Source organism: Alosa pseudoharengus, unplaced genomic scaffold (genome assembly GCF_046254945.1).
Source record: "Alosa pseudoharengus isolate Yale_2024_CS ecotype anadromous, Long Island Sound unplaced genomic scaffold, YU_APseudo_1.1 YU_APseudo_1.1_scf_21, whole genome shotgun sequence".
In the NCBI taxonomy this organism is placed as follows: Eukaryota; Metazoa; Chordata; class Actinopteri; order Clupeiformes; family Clupeidae; genus Alosa; species Alosa pseudoharengus.
The window spans coordinates 27,219,049-27,237,851 of record NW_027468674.1 but is presented as its reverse complement, the minus strand read 5'-3'; the positions used below and the strand labels follow the sequence as shown (position 1 = coordinate 27,237,851).

General features: G+C 45.1%; 1 protein-coding gene across 1 annotated transcript; it reads right to left on the bottom strand.

Moving 5' to 3' along the window:
• Window positions 1-69: 69 nt before the first annotated feature.
• tbx21 (T-box transcription factor 21) lies at window positions 70-18,594 on the bottom strand. Its single transcript, XM_076298399.1, has 6 exons — window positions 17,639-18,594; window positions 7,237-7,391; window positions 6,628-6,749; window positions 6,080-6,238; window positions 5,442-5,503; window positions 70-4,979 (listed from the first exon to the last, which is right to left on the bottom strand). The coding sequence occupies exons 1-6, from the start codon at window positions 18,184-18,186 to the stop codon at window positions 4,088-4,090; spliced, it is 1,938 nt and encodes a 645-aa protein (XP_076154514.1). The 5' UTR covers window positions 18,187-18,594; the 3' UTR covers window positions 70-4,087.
• Between the last annotated feature and the right edge of the window lie 209 nt (window positions 18,595-18,803).

Here is an 18,803-nt window from a genome sequence, read left to right as displayed (position 1 = left end):
AACATCTGTTTAAATACACACTTGATAGACTCTGAAGCAACTTAGAAAAAGTCCAAACATGTACAGATTAACAATGAATATAATTTTAATGCATGAATAAAAAAACACAACAGTCAGTACATTACACAATATTTAACCACTTTTAATAAATAAAAGATTTCCTCTGATTTTTTGAGCATAATCTTTAAATCAAATACATCTTTATGATTTCAATTTCTCTACTGCATTGCTGTCACACCTCCGATGTGATCAGGGTTCCTTCAAAAAGTACCAGAAATGTTTAAGTTATGGAGTACAAGAATTTCTTTTTAAATTATCTCCCCCCACCCCCAAAAAATTACAGTTTATACTTCAAAAAAGGCAAACAAATCATTGTACAGTCTTAGAGACGCAAAAAGGACTGCTCACTTACAAAAAAAGCCAAGTTGACCCAGTCAGGACCAGTTTATTGTACATTACACCACACTTAGGGGGGTCCTCTCCTAAGAGTACCATTAGATACTTTAGTTACCATCATCTTACCGAACAAAGTGAGCTCCCTGGCTCAGATGGGAAACCCTACAGTAAATGCTTGTCACCCTGATGCACTTTACAGTAATGTCTGCACATAATCCTTTTTCAGGTTTCTGTAACCCACACTTTCACATACCCACAAAGGGTCAATCAAGCGTCCATGTTCACTGGCCTCCAGAGGCTAAATATTTGCTGGGAAATTACCAGTGTACAAAAACATAAAACGTGGCCAGAGGGTTTTCAGTGGCTTTTCCGAGAGTATGAACAAACAAAAACAAAGTAATGTTGTTGAGATGTTATACTTCATCATTATTAATTCACAATTCAAAAATTTGTTCTTGAATTTCCTGAATTTTACAAAGATTATCTGAAGTTCAAGTGTATTGAAATGAAACAGTTTACAGAAAACTGTATCATGCCTTTTATTTTCACTGACGCTGTCAGGTCGTGTCAGATTGACATAAAAGTCATGACAGTTGCTTATTTATTTATTTTTTACGATACCCTTCCGATGAAGCTAACCTTTCCGTGGCATTGTGAATTTTTGGGGGGCATTGCATTTCTCCTTGCGCCAGGGTGCCCACGGAGCTGGATATAAAATGGCATCTCTTTCCCCTGAGCCAGGCGCGTTACGTGGGCATGGTGCGGGAAAGCAGTGGAGGAGTGGAGGGGCAGATTCCAGCACATACCTCCACTCGAAAATGCCATCTGTATGCTGTCGTGTTACGCCACTGTCAGTCGTGAGAAGCGTGCTTTAGTAGTCAAGGCAAAGGGCAATTGGATCTGCCATCGGATGGCTTCTCATTGCATTAGTCTGGATTAAGGAGCCGTCAGGAATATTCAGTCTGAACAATTTTGTGTTATACCATCAGCTTTACAGAACCAGGACTCTTCCAACACTAAGGCTCTGAAGAAGGATATTGGAGGGCACAAAGGCAATAAGAACACATGATTTAGAAAAACAACATCAAGACAAAGGGGCTGTCTGAAAGTTAATTGACATTAGTCATTATTGTACATTAGTCACAGGCTCAGTGCTGATTATTAGGATTCCCAGATAAATTGGCACAAATGATGGTTGGTCAGACTACTCTGTTGAGTGTGTGTGTGTGTGTGTGTGTGTGTGCGTGCGTGTATGTGTGTTTATACTGGGGCTTGGGGCTTCATTTTACACTAATAAAATAGTAGTACCATGCATTTCTTCTACATGTTCATGTTGTCATAACATGTAGTGGGTTAGGCTTTGGGTTTGAGCTAATCATTCCAAACAGTGTGCTGAAAAGAGAAGTGCAGGTGCCTACAAGAGGAAAAGCGATTCAGTCTCCTCTTATAAATCAAGCCTGGGCCTTCAAATGGGTTATTACTGCTACTGTTCACCTAACTTCTCAGCTTGAATGTTTCATACCCCTAAACATACTGTATTCTGTCACTGAGTTTAAACAAACAAAAGCACAAATGTCAAAATGTGCCAACATGCCGAGTGGTTAAAATGCAGTGCAAACATGCAAATGTGATGGGTTTTTTGCAAATCTGCTGTGACCTGTGCTCGGACCATCTCTGCTCATAAAAAAATGATATCAGCTAATTTACAGTGACATACGGGTCCCCTTAATGTCTAGATAATTTGCTTCTCTGCTGAGAATAAATATTTCGTATTTAACAACGTGACTGTGGAGCAAACCCAAAAGGGCCACTCAGGTAAATAGAAAGGTCAGCTGTCAGGTCCACCTACAGTCACAGTAATTTGTGTTTTATGGCTTTTCATACAATCATGCTGTAAATAAACTTTCACGTCTGTTAGGAAACGTGTGTACCACATCACATCTACGTTGTCAACAGCACCCGATAAAAAAGTAAAACAACTGTAATTCCTATGGGGAGGAGATAACTGTACTTCAGTCGCAGAATTTGTTTAGGGAAAATACCACTGAGGTCAAACTGTCAAGAGGGATATCACCCGTCAGTATGACAGCCGTTTCTGAACCGCTCTGAGGAGAGGGGGGGGGAAAAACAAACAAAAAAAACGAAATGGCCGTGCCCTCCACAGACAAGGTTACACCAAAACTATTGCTAATGATTTTCAGCTGGTGGTGTCTGAGTGGTGCATGTTGTAATGTGGTATTGATTGTGGTCTTTATGTGTGTGTGTGTGTGTGTGTGGGGGGGGGGGGGGTAGACCGGGGCTTTTCCAGATTGGCTGATAATAGAAATTGAAGTCCTAATTACAATGTAGCCCATTTATTAATTTCTTTTTTTGGTTAGGCCCACACATCAGTGACACTCATGTAAAAGTACTTGTGTGCCAACACTCAGTTTAACTAATCTTTGAAAAAGAAAACCTTTAATACAAAAAAACCCTTCATTCAGTAAGAAAAGGATAACAAGGAGGTATGCCTAGTTACTGTAGGTGATACCACAACAAGCTCACTGATGCTGTAAGGTGCAGAAGGAAGGGCTCTTGGGGCCCAGGTCACCAAGTGTAAAGAATAGACTGTGACACTTTGGTACAAGCATTGCATGCATGCTCTGTGCCCTTTGATTCTCGCCTTCAACCCCACCAGGCTCCGTTGTGTGTTCACCTCTCAGTGGTTTGCACAAGGTCCGTGTGGACCAAACAAAACCCAAATACGGTGCTTTCCACTTCACACACTGTGGGGATGCGTAATGTCGACGATGAAATGCCAGAAGAAGGTGACGTCTGATGCCGGATGTGGGAAATACTGACTGGGTAAGTGTGTTTGTTTTTAGTCGCTGTGCGTGTGTGTGTGTGTGTGTGTGTGTGTGTGTGTGTGTGTGTGTGTGTGTGTGTGTGTGTGTGTGCGCGTGTGTGTGCCCAAGCGTATTTTCTACGTCAGTGATGAGGGAGACCGGACAGTTCCTTTAGGGGAGTGTCAGCAGGTGCACAGGCATTTTTTTCTCTCTTCCTCTCTCTCTCCCTATCTTCCCCCTCTCCCCCTTTCCCTTCCATTAAAACTCCAGTGGTCAAATGAAACACCAAGGTGGCACAGGACTGTACGTGGCCGTGTCTTCAGGCCAAGTGTCTGTCCACAGTCACATCGGCTTCACGCCGGGGCCCTCGCAAACTCTGACAGCCTCCTTCAGACCTTCTGATTGACTTTCAACCCTGCTACCCAACCACCTTAAACAAACACACACACACATGCACGCACACACACACTCACTCTATCTCCCACGCATTCATCCAACACAGAGACACTCTAACCACAAAAGAGAAAAACACAGACTATTTTACAATGCCGCTGTTTCATTGTCCCATATAGACATAAGGGGGTGCCAGTGTCACGTAGATTCAAACAATCTGTTCTGAGATCTGTTCTGTGGTCTGAGAGCATCTCACTCGGCAGAGCTCTTCCTTCCCAACGGGTGTGTCTCTCCGCCACAGTGCCTCACAGGGGGACACCAGTGGACATCAGTGCAACTGGACAGTTGGAGATCTCAGAGGTGCGGGTGGGCAGGGCATGGAGGTCCTTGCGGGAGGGGCGGGGGGGGGGCGACGTCAGGGGGTTAGGAGCGGAGGGCCGAGTCTTTTTTTTTCGGGAGGGTAGGGCGAGGGATCAGTGGCCGAAGAAGCTGTAGTAGCCGACGTCGCTGCCGCTGTCCTTCTCGCAGAGCTCGGAGCCCCGGTTGGGCGGGGAGTTCTCCGTGCTGGAGGCGTACGGCGACACGCGCCGCTTCTTGCTCTCGCCGCCCTCGTAGAGTCCCGAGTCGGCCGAGTCCACCGACTTCACCGAGGGCGCCTCCAACCAGCCGTCCTCCCCCGTTCCCCCGGCGCCACCGCCGCCCCCACACCCGTCCTTGGGCTTGTCCTGCGGCAGGGCCAGGCGCAGAGAATCCAGCGGAGGCGTGGAGAGGACACTCGGCGGGGGTGGGGCCAGTGGCGGGGGTGGCGGCGGACGCACGTTAGCCCCCGCCGGCGAGGTCGACGAGGACGTCGGCACAGAGCGGAACCAGCTGAGGGGGCCCCCCGGGGGCCCGGGCTTGCTCGGCCGCGGGTGGCTGAGGTACGGCGGCGAGGGCCTGCCACTGGCGCTCCATGCCCCGCTGACCGGCACCGACATGCCCCCCGGCGAGAAGGCGCTCTCCGGGTAGTAGCCCAGCGCGGGGTTCCCGGGCGTCTGCAGGTGGTGGGGGTAGGGCTTGTAGAGCCCGTTGCCTGTCGCGTAGTCCCCGTCGTAGGAGTTGAAGTCCAGGCAGTTGGAGGGGGGCATGGGGTGCGGGCTGGGCAGGTACCAGCGGCCGTGGGGGCTGACGGTGGACGACGGGTCCTTGGGGCCCTGCTGGCCCGCCATGGACATGTCGGCGCGGCTGTAGAAGCGGCCCTGAGGCAGCGGGCTCATGTACTGGTCTGCAAGGTAAGGTTGCGTGTGGTAACAGCCACCCGCCAGGAGCTGCTGACCATCGTTGGGGGACGGGGTGAGCCGCTCGGAGTCCTGCTGGACGTAGAGCCTAATTAGGAGAAGCAGGATTAGGGAGGGGGAGGGGGTGGAGGTCGGAGGGGAGCGGGAGGCAAAAAGAGGTGGAGGAGTGTTAGGTCAAAGGTTAAACGCTGTTGACAAAACTCCTGCAGAGCTGTGAATTGCTAACACTTCACCCCAACTAGCGAGTCCACCTCCCCGAGCGTCAGGCAGGAAGAATCTACTAGGCCTCTTCCCGCTAAATAATTCACACTGTGTTTTTGATTACCTTTGTTGTGCCTCGGCAAAAATTGATTTATACATGAACCTTTGCCTCACAAAAGGGCAAACCAGACTACCGAGCTTACAAGAAAGAAGCAGTGAAACAGTGTGTGTGTGAGTGTGTGTTCACTGTGAGTGTGTGTGCTCTGCTTGGGCACAAGAGGCTCTCTTTTTGGACACTTTTGTGCATTTTTTTTCTGGCTGTGAAGAAGTCGTCTTTATGCTTACGTACGTGTCGTAATTGTCCCGGAAGCCTTTAGCAAAAGGGTTGTGGTCTATTTTCAGTTGAGTGATCTGTGGAAGAAATGGCAGGAGACAGGGTCAGACGGAGGACAAGGGTTGCACCATCGGTGGGGCATATGATGGAGAGGGAGATAGAGAGACATAAAGAGGGAGAGATGGAGTGAGAGAGAGAGAGGGAGGGAGGGAGAGTTAGTGGGAGTGGGAGATGAAGAGCACAAGTGTGTGTTAATGTGAGAGGGGAGAAGAAATGAGGCAGAGAGACCGAAAAGAGAGAAAGATAGTGAGGGGAAAATCAGGAGAGAGAGAGAGGGTGAAAGTGAAAGAGGGGGAGAGTGAGAGAGAGAGAGAGGTGGAGGAGAGGAAGATCACAGACAAGCACAAATAATTCACGAGGCCTCTGTCATCATTTACTTGAGAAGACACTAAAAATGAAGCTCGCAAAAAATCCTCAACAACTCCTCCTGTCGTCTCTCTTCTCCTCACCTTGCGTTCTACTCCAGTGCACGGACAGAGCACTTGAGCAGCCTACTCTCAACATACTTAATATTTAGCCAGCTTGTTCTTAGAAGGGGCGTGTGGTGTGTGGTCTGTGTGCGTAGGTGTTGGGGGAGGGGGGAAGGGACTCACGTCTGCGTTCTGATAGGCTGTCACGGCGATGAACTGTGTCTCTGGGAAGACAAAGATCTGGGCCTTGGAGGAGAGGAAGGGGTCATCTGAGCCGTCCTCCTTCACCTCCACGACGTGTAGACGGGGCTGGTACTTGTGTAGCGACTGCAGCACAATCATCTGAGGAGCAGAGCAGTTCCGTCATAAACAGACCACGACAAACAATAGACGGCTCAGTAGCAAAGCAGCGTAGACACAGCAGTCATCAAATGACTGTGGCTATGACTAATCAGACCTCACCCAAAACACGATTAGTATTCTGATATTCTGTCAACTGACATAGGAGAAATACCTCAATAAGCCTTCAAGACATTTGCAAATAACTACATATGCCCAAAATGTTTCTATAATATTTTTTAGATGAGGAGTGTCTCATCGGATGATTGCATAACCTAAGGATGGCTCATGCTGAGCCCTTGCGATGTTATGCCTTCAACTCCATTATTTTTACTGGAGACATTGAGTTGAGTGTTGAAGTGACCCTTCCACTGTCCACATGTCCACTGTACCTGGGCCACGTTGTTGGAGCTGCCTTTGTTGTTGGTGAGCTTGAGTTTACCAAAGGACACCTCCTGCCTCATCCAGTGAGCTCCGGTGTTGGGCGAGTCGGGATGCATGTACGTCCTGTTACCTGTCAACACACACCTCAGTTAAAGCTCCTCTCCGTCACATGAGAAGACTAATGGTGCACATTTAGGCAAGCATAAGAGACATCTTGTATGTGCACGTCTTTGGTGGTGAGAATTTTAATTAATACACAAGTGTCACATACAGAGATTTAACCAAAATGTTTAAAAAAAATTTTTTTTCATGGCTGTCCAGTAGTGCAGTCTATTGGCACTTAACTTAACATTGGCACTTAATCAATAAATTATATTTCCTCTCTCTCTTTTAGTAGTGTGAATCAGTAATACATTTGGATTATTGATATTGCTGATTAAAAAGTTGAAATATTAAGAACTGTCAAGACTAACTCAGTTACTGTAATACTTAACATTCATGGATCTAGATTTAAATTTTTAAGAAAGTCATTACCCTACAACCACTTATGCAACTATATGACTCCATATGTGTCAAAGTGAAACAGCAAGAGTGTGAACACGCGCAAGCTGTAGTACCTGGCATGGTGCCCTCGGCTTTGCCACACTGCACCCACTTGCCACCCTGGTACCTCCAGTGGTGCTGGTCGGCGAGGACCACGTCCACGTAGACGTTGTAGTGCGCCGTGGGGTCCAGCGCACTGATGTTGAAGCTGAGGAAGGGGAACATCCTCCTGTGAGAAAAAAAAACAAACAAACAAACAAAACGCAGAAAAGCTCCATTACATGGTTGGCAAATGGCTCTTTATGGCAGAGAGACATTTTCCCCAGTGTGTAGGTTTCCTGGGAATTGAGAGTTATGACCTCAGAGTTTCTTGGACTCTGCAAGCTAGAAGACCATTACTCAGGCTGGGGTGGGGTGGGGGAGAATACTCCCTCGTGACAGAAAAACGGAGTGCGTCCATGAAGATAAGTATGCGTCGTTTTTACAGCGGCGGCCACTTTGGGTGAGAACAGTAGCGGTGGTGTGAGCGTGTGTGTGTATGTGTATGGTGTTATGCGTGCGAGTTATGGATGGGTGACTGTGCATGAGTGTACAGTATGTGAATGTGTGTGCAATACACATAACCGTGTGTGTGTGTGTGTGTGTGTGTGTGTGTGTGTGTGTGTGTGTGTGTGTGTGTGTGTTGGTTGAAGCACACGGGACAGGCAGGCTCCATGTGAATATTTAATGTGTCTGTTAATAAAATATGTGCGCTGTAGCCACTGCTGATTGCTGGAGTTTTACTTGCCGAAGTGATTCTGATCATGGAGGCTGTGACAGAGAGGAGGTAACAGAGAGGTCAGTGTGTCCCAGGACAACACCGCCAGGGAACACACACACACACACACACACACACACACACACACACACAAAAGAAGCGTACAAATGCAGCACACACTCTCTCCAAAACATTGCAACCTTTTCTTCTGGAGCAAAATAATCTGGATCTGGAATAAACCGGATTAATTCTATCAAATTGGACTGTCTTCATCCTGACTTCATGAGCCAGATAATACTGCTACTGTGTGTGTGTGTGTGTGTGTGTGTGTCTATAGGTTTTGCTCATCAGAGCGTGCCACAGCCTGGCATGCAATGTTACACGTAGGGGCTGACTGATACGAACATGGAGTAATTGGTGGAACAACATAGCGGTGGCCCAGTTGACATTTGGCATACTGTTTTACACCCAGCTCCACCTGAGGCTATAACACTTCCAGTATAAGACACGAACACTAGCGAGTGTCATTCCTGGCATCTTTGGGAGCTCAGTAGCGTATCAGCGGCAAAGGGCACGAGCACCAACTTCTTGCCAAGCATTGTCATGTTACATACACACACACACACACACACACACACACACACACACACACACCACTAGCAAATTCATTTTTAATGTCACACAAATAGCTTCTTGGCTGCCGAATTGAAAATCGAAAGCAAACGGTTTACATTCATTTTCATTCTCCTACATTTTCACTATCACAATCCTACACTACTTCATCAAAATCATATAATTATACCCTTACAATAATAATAAATGGCAGTCATTGTAATGACGGCGATGAAACATTGAGTGATGTAAACTAAATGTATTTGATAAACTCACGATAAACAGAGAGTGTAGTGTGACTGTGGCCTCCACTGGCCGCTCTCAGTGGCTGTGTTTGTTGGAGGGAAAATCCATTACCTTTTCCACTTGATGTGAGCACTGAAATTCAGTTCATTTGAATTTATTTTGCCTTTATCTCCCCAAGCGCTTCCGGCATTTAGCAGACTCAAGCTAGTGAAGTGTGTAAAGGGAGATGCTTGTTTGGGCCAACTGTGTGTGTGTGTGTGTGTGTGTGTGTGTGTGTGTGTGTGTGTGTGTGTGTGTGTGTGTGTGTGTGTGTGTGTGTGTGTGTGTGTGTGTGTGTGTGTGTGTGTGTGTGTGTGTGTGTGTGTGTGTGTGTGTGTGTGTGTGTGTGTGTGTGTGTGTGTGTGTGTGTGTGTGTGTGTGCTGTTGCTCCCTGTCTGAGAGCATGCTACTCTCACGTTCTAGGTGCATGCATGCATGCATGGTTTTATCAGAGCACAGAATGTGGGTTTTTGTGCTTTACAGGATCCATAGATTTCCCTTGACATAGTCACGTTCTGAGCAATGCTAACCAAAGCCGCCAAATACGAAGCTATATATATATATATATATATATATATATATATAGTTTGTCCTTTTGCAAAGTTTCCTCTGTTGCTGTGCTAATGGTTAACAGCGATGCTGAGGTCGTCCCCTAGGCAGATTCTGGGCCTGCCTCTCCTCGTTACCCCCGGCAACCCTACAGGAACACGCTCACACACTGGACTCAGCAATCATCACTCTTATTCTCTTGTTTTTTTTTTGTCAGTCAATATCTGAAGGTTTTTACAGTATAATAATATTATTTGATCAACAATATCAGACGTTTTAACAGTGTATTGTAAATAGTAACAGTAAATATTGTTATGGAAACAAAAACAGTCTAATGTTGCATTTCTCATATATTTGAATGACTCATTACACTTGTACATGATTTAGTACTTAAAATTGTATAATAGATAAACCGCAGAATGGATAAACTAACTTTGAACCATGCTAAATCTACAGAGCAGTCCACATAGAGGAAGCCATCCACATTTTCTTCTACATCAGTTGTCAACATGAACAAGACTTCAACCAACTGAATCTTCAACAGGCCACAGAAAGGGTAATTAATCTCTCTATGTTTATTCTCTACCAGTGTTCCCCCTTTTCTTCTGACTGGGCTGCATGGATTTTTCAAGCCTTCTTCAAATCGGCCGTTTTATAAGAAATCGCAACCTGGTGAAGGGGGAAACCGATGGGTTTACCACAGATGAGCTGTAACATACACGTAGGTGGATTTGGTTGGGATTGAAACCCTGAGTTGACAGATGGAAACTGTCTTTTAACTGACTTGGTGTAGAAAGAAGAAAAAAAGTCTGTCTGTGCTGCCATCGGCGACTGTGGGGTCGGCAGGGTACCGTTGCCGTGGGTGGCGGCTGAGACAGAGCCGTCCCCTCCTGGTGCCCAGGACTTCCTACAGCACACGTACTGAATGTGGAGGTGCTAAACCGACAACCATGTTGAGAACAATCACCACCATGTGGTCATAAGCAAATAATGATCTGTCCTCTCATAACCGCAGTAGGCAAATGTGACAAATGCAACCGAATGGCTCTTGTTTTGGGGGACCCTGAGTAGGTGTGTTGTATGGACCCTGTCAGGGTTTTCTGCAGGTACATTTAAGATGTTGTAGACCTTTTTATATTGAATTAAATTAAAGATCTACATGCAGTATGAAAAAGTAAGGCACATACAAGTCCCAGAATTGCTTTCAAAATAGTAGTTGTAGTATTATTGAACTAATACCTGGATCGTTAAGAACTACAAGACACGGAACCAACTATAAATGCCGCCAACGCATTTCTCAAAAAAAAAGAAAAAAAAAAAGAATTACAGCGACGTAGGAAGCAGTAAATGGATGTACATATTTAAGACCAAATTAAATGCAATTTAAGACGTAGTATGCAATATTTAAGACTTTTTAGGCCAAAAATGGAGATTGTGATATTTTAGACTTTTTAAGACTTTTTAAGACCCTGCGGAAACCCTGCCCTGTGTACTGAGAGGCAGATGACTGATTAACCAAAAATGTTGTCTGATCACTTACTTTAATTGCAAGGGAAAAAACACTGAGTGAAGAAGGAAGGAAGAGAGAGAGAAATGGAGAAATAGAAACTGAGAGGAAGAGAAGAAGAGAACACACTGAGGGAGGGACAGAGAGAGAGAGAGATACACAGAGGTGGGAGACGGAAAGGTGAGAGCGTGCCTGTGTGTGTGTGTGTGTGTGTGTGTGTGTGTGTGTGTGCGTGTGTGTGTGTGTGTGTGTGTGTGTGTGTGTGCGCGTGTGCGTGCGTGCGTGTGTGTGTGCGTGTGTGCGTGTGCATATTCGTGCGTGTGTGTGTATGAGGATGTGAAGCAGAGGCTTGGTGAGTGGCTGGACGTCCACTGGGGAGACGCCTCTTCTCCTTGAGTGCACGCACTGATGCAGAGAGACAGGGGTTCAGGTCCAGTTTATGTCACCCGACACGCGGCCGATCATCTGTGATGAAAACATGCCAGTCTGGGGCCGCCCTCGGACAGACGGAGGGGCCTTTCTCTGGCTTTTTGGGCAAAGACAACAAAAAACAACACAAACACTCCCACACACATGCACATAAATACACTTACACACTCACACATACACTAACCCCCACCCCCCCCCCCCCCGACACACACACAAACACTGAAACATAAACACACATATACTCCACACACACAGGCACCTAGAAGCACACTTACACTTCCCACAGACATGCACTCAAAACACACACACACACACACACACACACACACACACATTGACTTCCTCCCTCGTGCCATTTCTGCACGTTAGGTGCCTTTCTCTGGCACTTTTGGCAAAGAAAACAAAAATGCAAAAAACACACACTCACACTCTCACGCGTACGCCCCCCACCCCCCCAAACACACACAAACATGCACCCACAGACATAGACACAGACAGACAGACAGACAAAAACACACACACACACACACACACAGAGAGAGAGAGAGAGAGAGAGAGAGAGAGAGAGAGAGAGAGACTTCCTTTCTCTTGTACCATGCATGCATCAGGTGGCCTGTAAGATGGTACACCTTGGGGACTGGTGACGGGGGCAGGACAACTGTGGTGTGTGGTGCAGACGACGCTCTTTCAGCAAGGTACAAAGGTTATACTCATGCGGTCACCTCAGAAACCCAAAGCACATACAAGAGTGGAGGAGGCAGGACCAGGAGCAGCTGTGGTCTCACGCTCTCTCCTCAGCGCACCTTCACAGCAAACGCATCTACTGCAACACTGACCACAACCATGTAAAGGAGACAAGAAAAAAAAAAAAAACCAATAAACAAACACTTTCCACAGGCTCTGAGGGCCAATTGTGTTAGCAGACAAAACTGTCTGTGTCCTGTCCTCTATGCAAATGCAAACAGCTGTACAGGAAGTGATCTGAGAAGCAGCTATGCAATTAATAAATGCGTGTTTGTATGTGACTAGACAGTCAGACAAACGGACAGACAGTCAGACACACAAACAGACACATAGATAGATAAAGAGATAGAAAGTTAGACAGATAGATAGAAAGATTGAGACACAGACTGGCAGACAGACTAAGAAGATAGATAGAGAGTTAGATTGAGGAGATAGCTAATGGATATTTTCTGCTATGGATATTTTCTGCATGGTGGATATGATACCAATGTTACCAATGGCGATGTGGTCTCTCTCCCAGAACTGGGCTGGTATTTTAACGTCTGTGCATGGCACCTGTGCACCCTCTTTTTACAGCGTGCCAAGCTAAAGGGGAGAGGCATGGTGGCCGCAATAAATGAAACATGCGAAACATCCTCCGACGAGGCACTCACGCAGACAGACAGTTATGGCCTGTGAGATGCTGGATTTACAAGGGCGCAATTGCACTGCTGTCATATTCATATTTCATATTCAAGCTTGGATCTGTGTGTTTGTTTAGCGAGTCAGACAACAACAAGAAGAACAATGCTTTTTGTAGATGACAGATCTTTGTCATCGCATTTGTTTGCATTTTTTTTGTTGGATCATTGGTGCTCTCTCTCTAAAAAGAGACCACATCTACCACAGCAACATGCAACCACTGAAAAGAAAGAGAGATAGAGAGGCAGAAAAAAGGAGAGAGAGATGCAGACAGACAGAGAGAGAAAGAGAGAGAGAGAGAGTTTCCAGACTTTGATTGAGTAGAGTATAGCCCGCTGGAGTTCCTCTGGTTCTGATGGTTGGCAGAGGCCGACTTGTAAAAATCTACAGTACAAAGAGGCTCCTGAGCCACATCTTGTGTGGAAGAGCCCTGATCCACTGAGCCGCCGAGTTCAGAAGAGTAGGACAGCAGATCTGTCTGTAAGGTCCCTGCATTCAAAATGTATACCACACTCACCGATTCACATTTCACACACTTCCACTAGACTAATCCAGTATTCACACAGCACAGGACTCTACTGCATTGGTGTTCACCAAAGTTTGTTGGCTTTTTATCAAAGCCACTGTGAAAGTAACTAATTTTATATTAACTGTCTTAAGTATACCCTATTTCTACTTATTATGTCTCATTATGAGTATACCCTATTCATTATGTTGGCATTAGACCTTCAGTTTACACCTGCTCTTAAATGTAAGTGTAATCTTGTCAAATTAAAATGTAACCTGTAATATGGTATGCATCCATTCATTATTTTGTGCGCATAGCGCCACTTAGACAAAGACGATAACCTCAACCTTAGCCAAGCTAATCTAAAACATTAGTTGACCATTTTTTGTGATCCCTCTTTCTTTAGCAGTGTTAATTACACCAAATTGGCCCATAATATCGTGAGCTGCTTCATGTTTGTGAGACGATCATCACAGGACAGAAGCCATCCACCCTCTCAAAAAGCAGTGGTTACAAAACACAAAAGAAGAGTGGAACACAGCTACACCCACATTCGTAATTGCAGTTCTCTCAGTAGTTCACCTCTTTCCATCACAAAAACATCATCGTCGCCGCCAGAACCCCACACAACCTATTGTTGAATTCTGCAAGATTGGCAAATAAATTTTGTCTGTTGAGCTATTTTCATTAAACACCTACATCAGTGCAGTAAAAAAAACATATTTTTTTAGAGACTACTAAACAGAGATGTTTTTTATTATCTTTTACATCCTGTGCTTGGTGAGATTAGACAGTACTTGTGGTGTAATAAAGGCACTGATAGCATCTCTGAAAACGACAACTGGTTGCCCTTACAATGAGAACATGACAGATATTACCCTGCACTGATGCCAAAGTCATAGTGAAACCCAGTCAGTGGCTGGCAGAGCATTTTGCTATTCAGAGGGAGAGACTGTTGCCTTGTCAGACTTTGGGTGGAAAAACTTGAAAAGATCCAGGGACCTCGTGGAGCAGAAGCAGGCCCAACGTTACAGACCAGCGCTGCCCATTTCAAAGTCCTGACCCCCACTCCGCTCGCTCCTCGCCCCGGCCCGAAAAAACTTCTGAGGAAACATGCTCCACTACACACTCCGAGGCGAGAGAAGACTGTGCGGAAAAAGAGAGAGTGTGAGGTGGAGATTGTCAAAAGAGATACACGGTGGAGAAGAAGAGGAAGAAGAAGAAGAGGAAGAGGAAGAGGAAGAAAAGGAAGAGGAAGAAGAACCAAAAGAAGAGGGAAAAAACACACCTTCCTGCACTTCAAAGGTGCTTCGCTGCTCGATGTGGCCATCAGAGTCTGCACTTCACCTCTGCACCCCCCCCAACCCCCCCCCCCCTCATCCCCCACCCCAGACGCCCCTTATCTGAGCCCCCCCACCACCACCACCATCAACTTCTTCTGTCTTGTCTTGGCCAGCGCAGCAATGAAGAGATCCAGTGGTTTAAATGTGAGAAGAAGAGTTCTCACGCCAGAGGCCTATCAAATGCATTTCTGTGGTGGCCCGTGGTGCGACGCTACAACAGTGCTTTGGCTGATGCACAGCGCTCCACCGCCACTGCTTCCTCAATTCTGATGCTCAGTGGCAGCACTGCAAGCACGGCAGGTTTTTTTTTTTTTAAACATCCTATCTGAAAGAATGTTTCATGACATTGATGAACGTTTTAGGTCAGAACTGTTTTTCACAGGGAAGTGTTTACAATCAAAAGAGGGGCCCCACAACCATTTGTAGTGTGAACCCCACGCATAATGATATTACTTAACCTTTGACATCATGAAACAACATACACTGGAATTATTAACCACCAAAGCCACCCTCACATTTCTACACTAATTGCATACGCAGTGTTTTTAAGATGTGAGTTTCAGTGCCTTTTAAAAGGTCCTTAGTTTGGGCTGTTGAGGGTTGAGGTTAAGACTGCAACGTAAAACAAAATCCAACTGTGTACAAAATGAGGCCAAGACAGCGGACTGTTTGCATCTTGTTATATACTAACAAAATTGTTGGTAAGGCTTTACTGTACACCAACATATTCCAATGCAATACAAATAATAATTAAAAAAAGTCCATCACACTAGACCTTATTCCAAATTGAATTCCGTGTTTGCAAAAAGACAAAAACATCATGGATTGCATGTGCAGAGTCTTTTGTGACTGAGAAATTAATTAACAAACAACACCTACACAGAGACTGCTACTTTCAGTGCCGCTCTGAAACCATCTCTGCAACTGAGGGTTGAATCAAACATGCGGAATTTATGAAAATATAAATACAATTATCACATATCAATTATGAGATAAAATAGAAAAAAATAAAATCAATAAATATATGTGCAATAAATAAATACTGGCAACATTTTCATGACAACTGAAAACTGTCCTCATAAAAAAACGGCCTTCTGTGAGAACTGAGAGAAGAAGAGGCATGTTTTTGGTTAAGCGACTAAGAGTTAAGAGTTATGGAAGAGGTATGTCAATATGGTTTAGTGACCGAGTTATGGAAGACTGATGTTCTCGATGATCTCCAATCATCAGTTTGGTTCCTTACAGACACCGGCAGCTTCCTCACATTCCAGAGGTTCAACACCAGTATCAGACAGATGTTCACGGTTCACCAGTGATGGATGATAAGATATGTCACCCCTGCTGATAACAAAATATACTGAAGACCAGCTATGCAACTGAGTAGCCTACTGTCAAAAGCCATTGTGAAGACTGCTCATCTCTTGGTCAGAAACTGTAGAGCAGATTTAAAACCACTGTCAGAAGATTACATTAACCTCTAGTCTACAAGAGATAGTGAAAGGTGCAACTCCAGGAGAGAGATCTGATTACCAAGAATTAGTTGTATCATCACAGTATGACGAGTTTCATTCATACCAAGATAGCATCATGGCGTGACAAAGACCTCCTATTTAAATGTTTTTCAGTTTGTCTTATTCCTCACATCTTGGTCTATTGGATGTCATTGTGGGTTTAAATCTAGTCCAACTTGCACCTTCATCCAGAAACTTTGACCTACATCTCAGATATTCCTTTTCATCTGATGTAGCCTACAGTTCAAACAGAGTTCAGAATAATTCAGACATCTTGTAAAAAAAAATCCAGTTCCAGTGTATAATTGGAATCCTACCAGTGGCTTCATACAGTCGCCATTCCGATCTCTTTTCAATACAGTATTGATATTTGGTCATAATGTCCAGGCTAATAATTTAAATGAGAATATGTGTAACCGGCGCAAACGACAAGGGCTGGTGATTTTTTTTATTCACTCCATGTTTTCATGAAAAGGCTTTGGCCTTTGTCGGTGTCGCGTATCAGTAGATTAATCATAATTGACGTGGGTGAATCTAAATGCTCGGTGACCTATCACACGTACCCGTGAGCGCTATCTTCCCCTGGTGGATTTCTGCGCTGGTTCTAGTGAAGGTTTGACTTTTCCCCCCCGATGTGATATCCTAATCACCATGTTAAGTGTTAACGTTAACATGTTTGCGGTCAAAGTGTTAGTTTTCGCACTGGCAGTAAACATTCAATAGTCGCCTAATTCCTACCCGAAATCAAGTTCGAAAAGTGTGCGCACAGATCTCTGCAATTTAGCATTCAGTTACATTTAATTTCTAGACTGTTTATTATCATTATTATTATTATTATTGTAGATAATTATGGCGAAATTACTGCTGTAAAAATATCTTCATGTCCGCAACCAAACTAATACACGAAAACGGAAGCGAATGTAGGACCTTTGCGACAGTTTTCAAATAGGCTACTTTGAGGTTGTTTGTGATATTTACCTGCAGCCTAAAACAAAATGAGTATGTAAATAATTGGTCTCTATTTTAAAGACTGAAAGAGGTTCGCGGTTTGTTTAACCTAAATATGATCCGCCCAAAGGTCTTGTTTCGTTTCCCTCATACACATTCGTTTCTCTCTTAATTAATCGTCCCAATTTTAACAGGCTTCACAGCAGCTAGATTTCAGATACTCATGCCCCGGCTGAGGCGCGCCTCTGTGCCGCTGTTTAGTCATTGGTCAGTACGCGCGAATGAAATTTCCCTACGCATCACTTAAATCATACTTGACGTGTATACACGGCACTAAGTATATCGCTGACATCGTGGGACAAGCAGAAACTCAATTGAATACAAAAACACATTGCGGCCCGAGGGAACTGTTTGCCCCATGCAAAATGACCAACTTTGTAGCGTCATGTTGTCACTGCACTGATTCTTCTTCACAGCCTTTAACAAACAGTAGTTACACTGTGTGGTGAGTTAGTTTGGAGATGCGTAAAGCACTTTCCGCCAATATAGTTCCCTACTTATCCCTTCTTGTTATGATACTGCTAAAGAGAACCTCTACTTACCGTCCTTGTTTTGTGATGATCATTTCGGTTTGGTATTTGTGGAACTTGGCCCAAAGAGGGTAGTTGTTGAGGACAGCCTGTGTTTTGCCAGACACCTGTAGGCCAGGTATAGGGTACAGGGGTGCGCGGGGATACCCGTGCTGAAAGGACGCAGAGTAACTCTCTGCACCGGACGGGTACACATCTTTGCCCTGCGACGAAAATCCATCTCCTCCTGCCGGCACATAAGTCTGTCCCGTGCCACCTCTCGTCGGCGACCGTATGTTGTTGAAGTGACAACTGCTGAGTGAAGTTGGTGAGTAGAACCTCCCGGGTTGCGCACCGAATCCGGTGACAGTTTGCTCGGTATGATACTGCAGAGGCAGATTGTCCTGTCCGTTCTGGATTGATTCCTGATAATAAAACCTCGTGTCGTGAATACCCATTTTCAAGTCCACCAAGTCTTTGTTGCGATGTAGGTGACTGCTAATGTCGGCTTCTTTCGCGAAACTTTGTGTCTCAGTTCCATTCAACATATTGAGGTACAAATTGCCGCCTATGCCGCCCATTTGCAGCACCAATCTGAGCGGACGTACAGTGTCATAGGTCGATCGTGATCCTTTTCTACTTCCAGTTAAAATAAACTTGATCGTTTAAACGCCGTTTTTAATTGGACAACTTGAAAATACCTCTTCACAGCATATCCTCACTCAAATGGCATCGCTTAGCCTACCTTTGACATAAAAGTTCTCAGGGCAGCTTTCCAAAATGCAAACTACTGTACGAGCAAGCTGTTAACGATAAATCCCGTTTCGTAGCGTAAGCTATGATTCGTCCGTTGCTGTAACTGTCACGACTTGGACAGATTTTCCCGCAAATTGAGAAAAAAATATGTTGTCTTTTTGGGATCACACTCGCAAAGCGACCCCTAAAACACATGTTCAGCTTCTCAGCCAGTATGATATATACATTCGGGAGTGGTAATTGGTTGTGGAGGTGGGTCTCAAACGTAGCCCGGACGTGATAGGCTTGAAATGTATTCCTCGTGTTTCTTGACGGCCGGGGGCTGATTTAGTTGGCATCACAGCGTCTCAGTTCTAATGTTTGCAAGGCCTAAGTATTTTGATCACTTTGCTTGATGTAGACAAAGTAAAAAAAAACTTAATTCCTTTTCAACCAAACCACT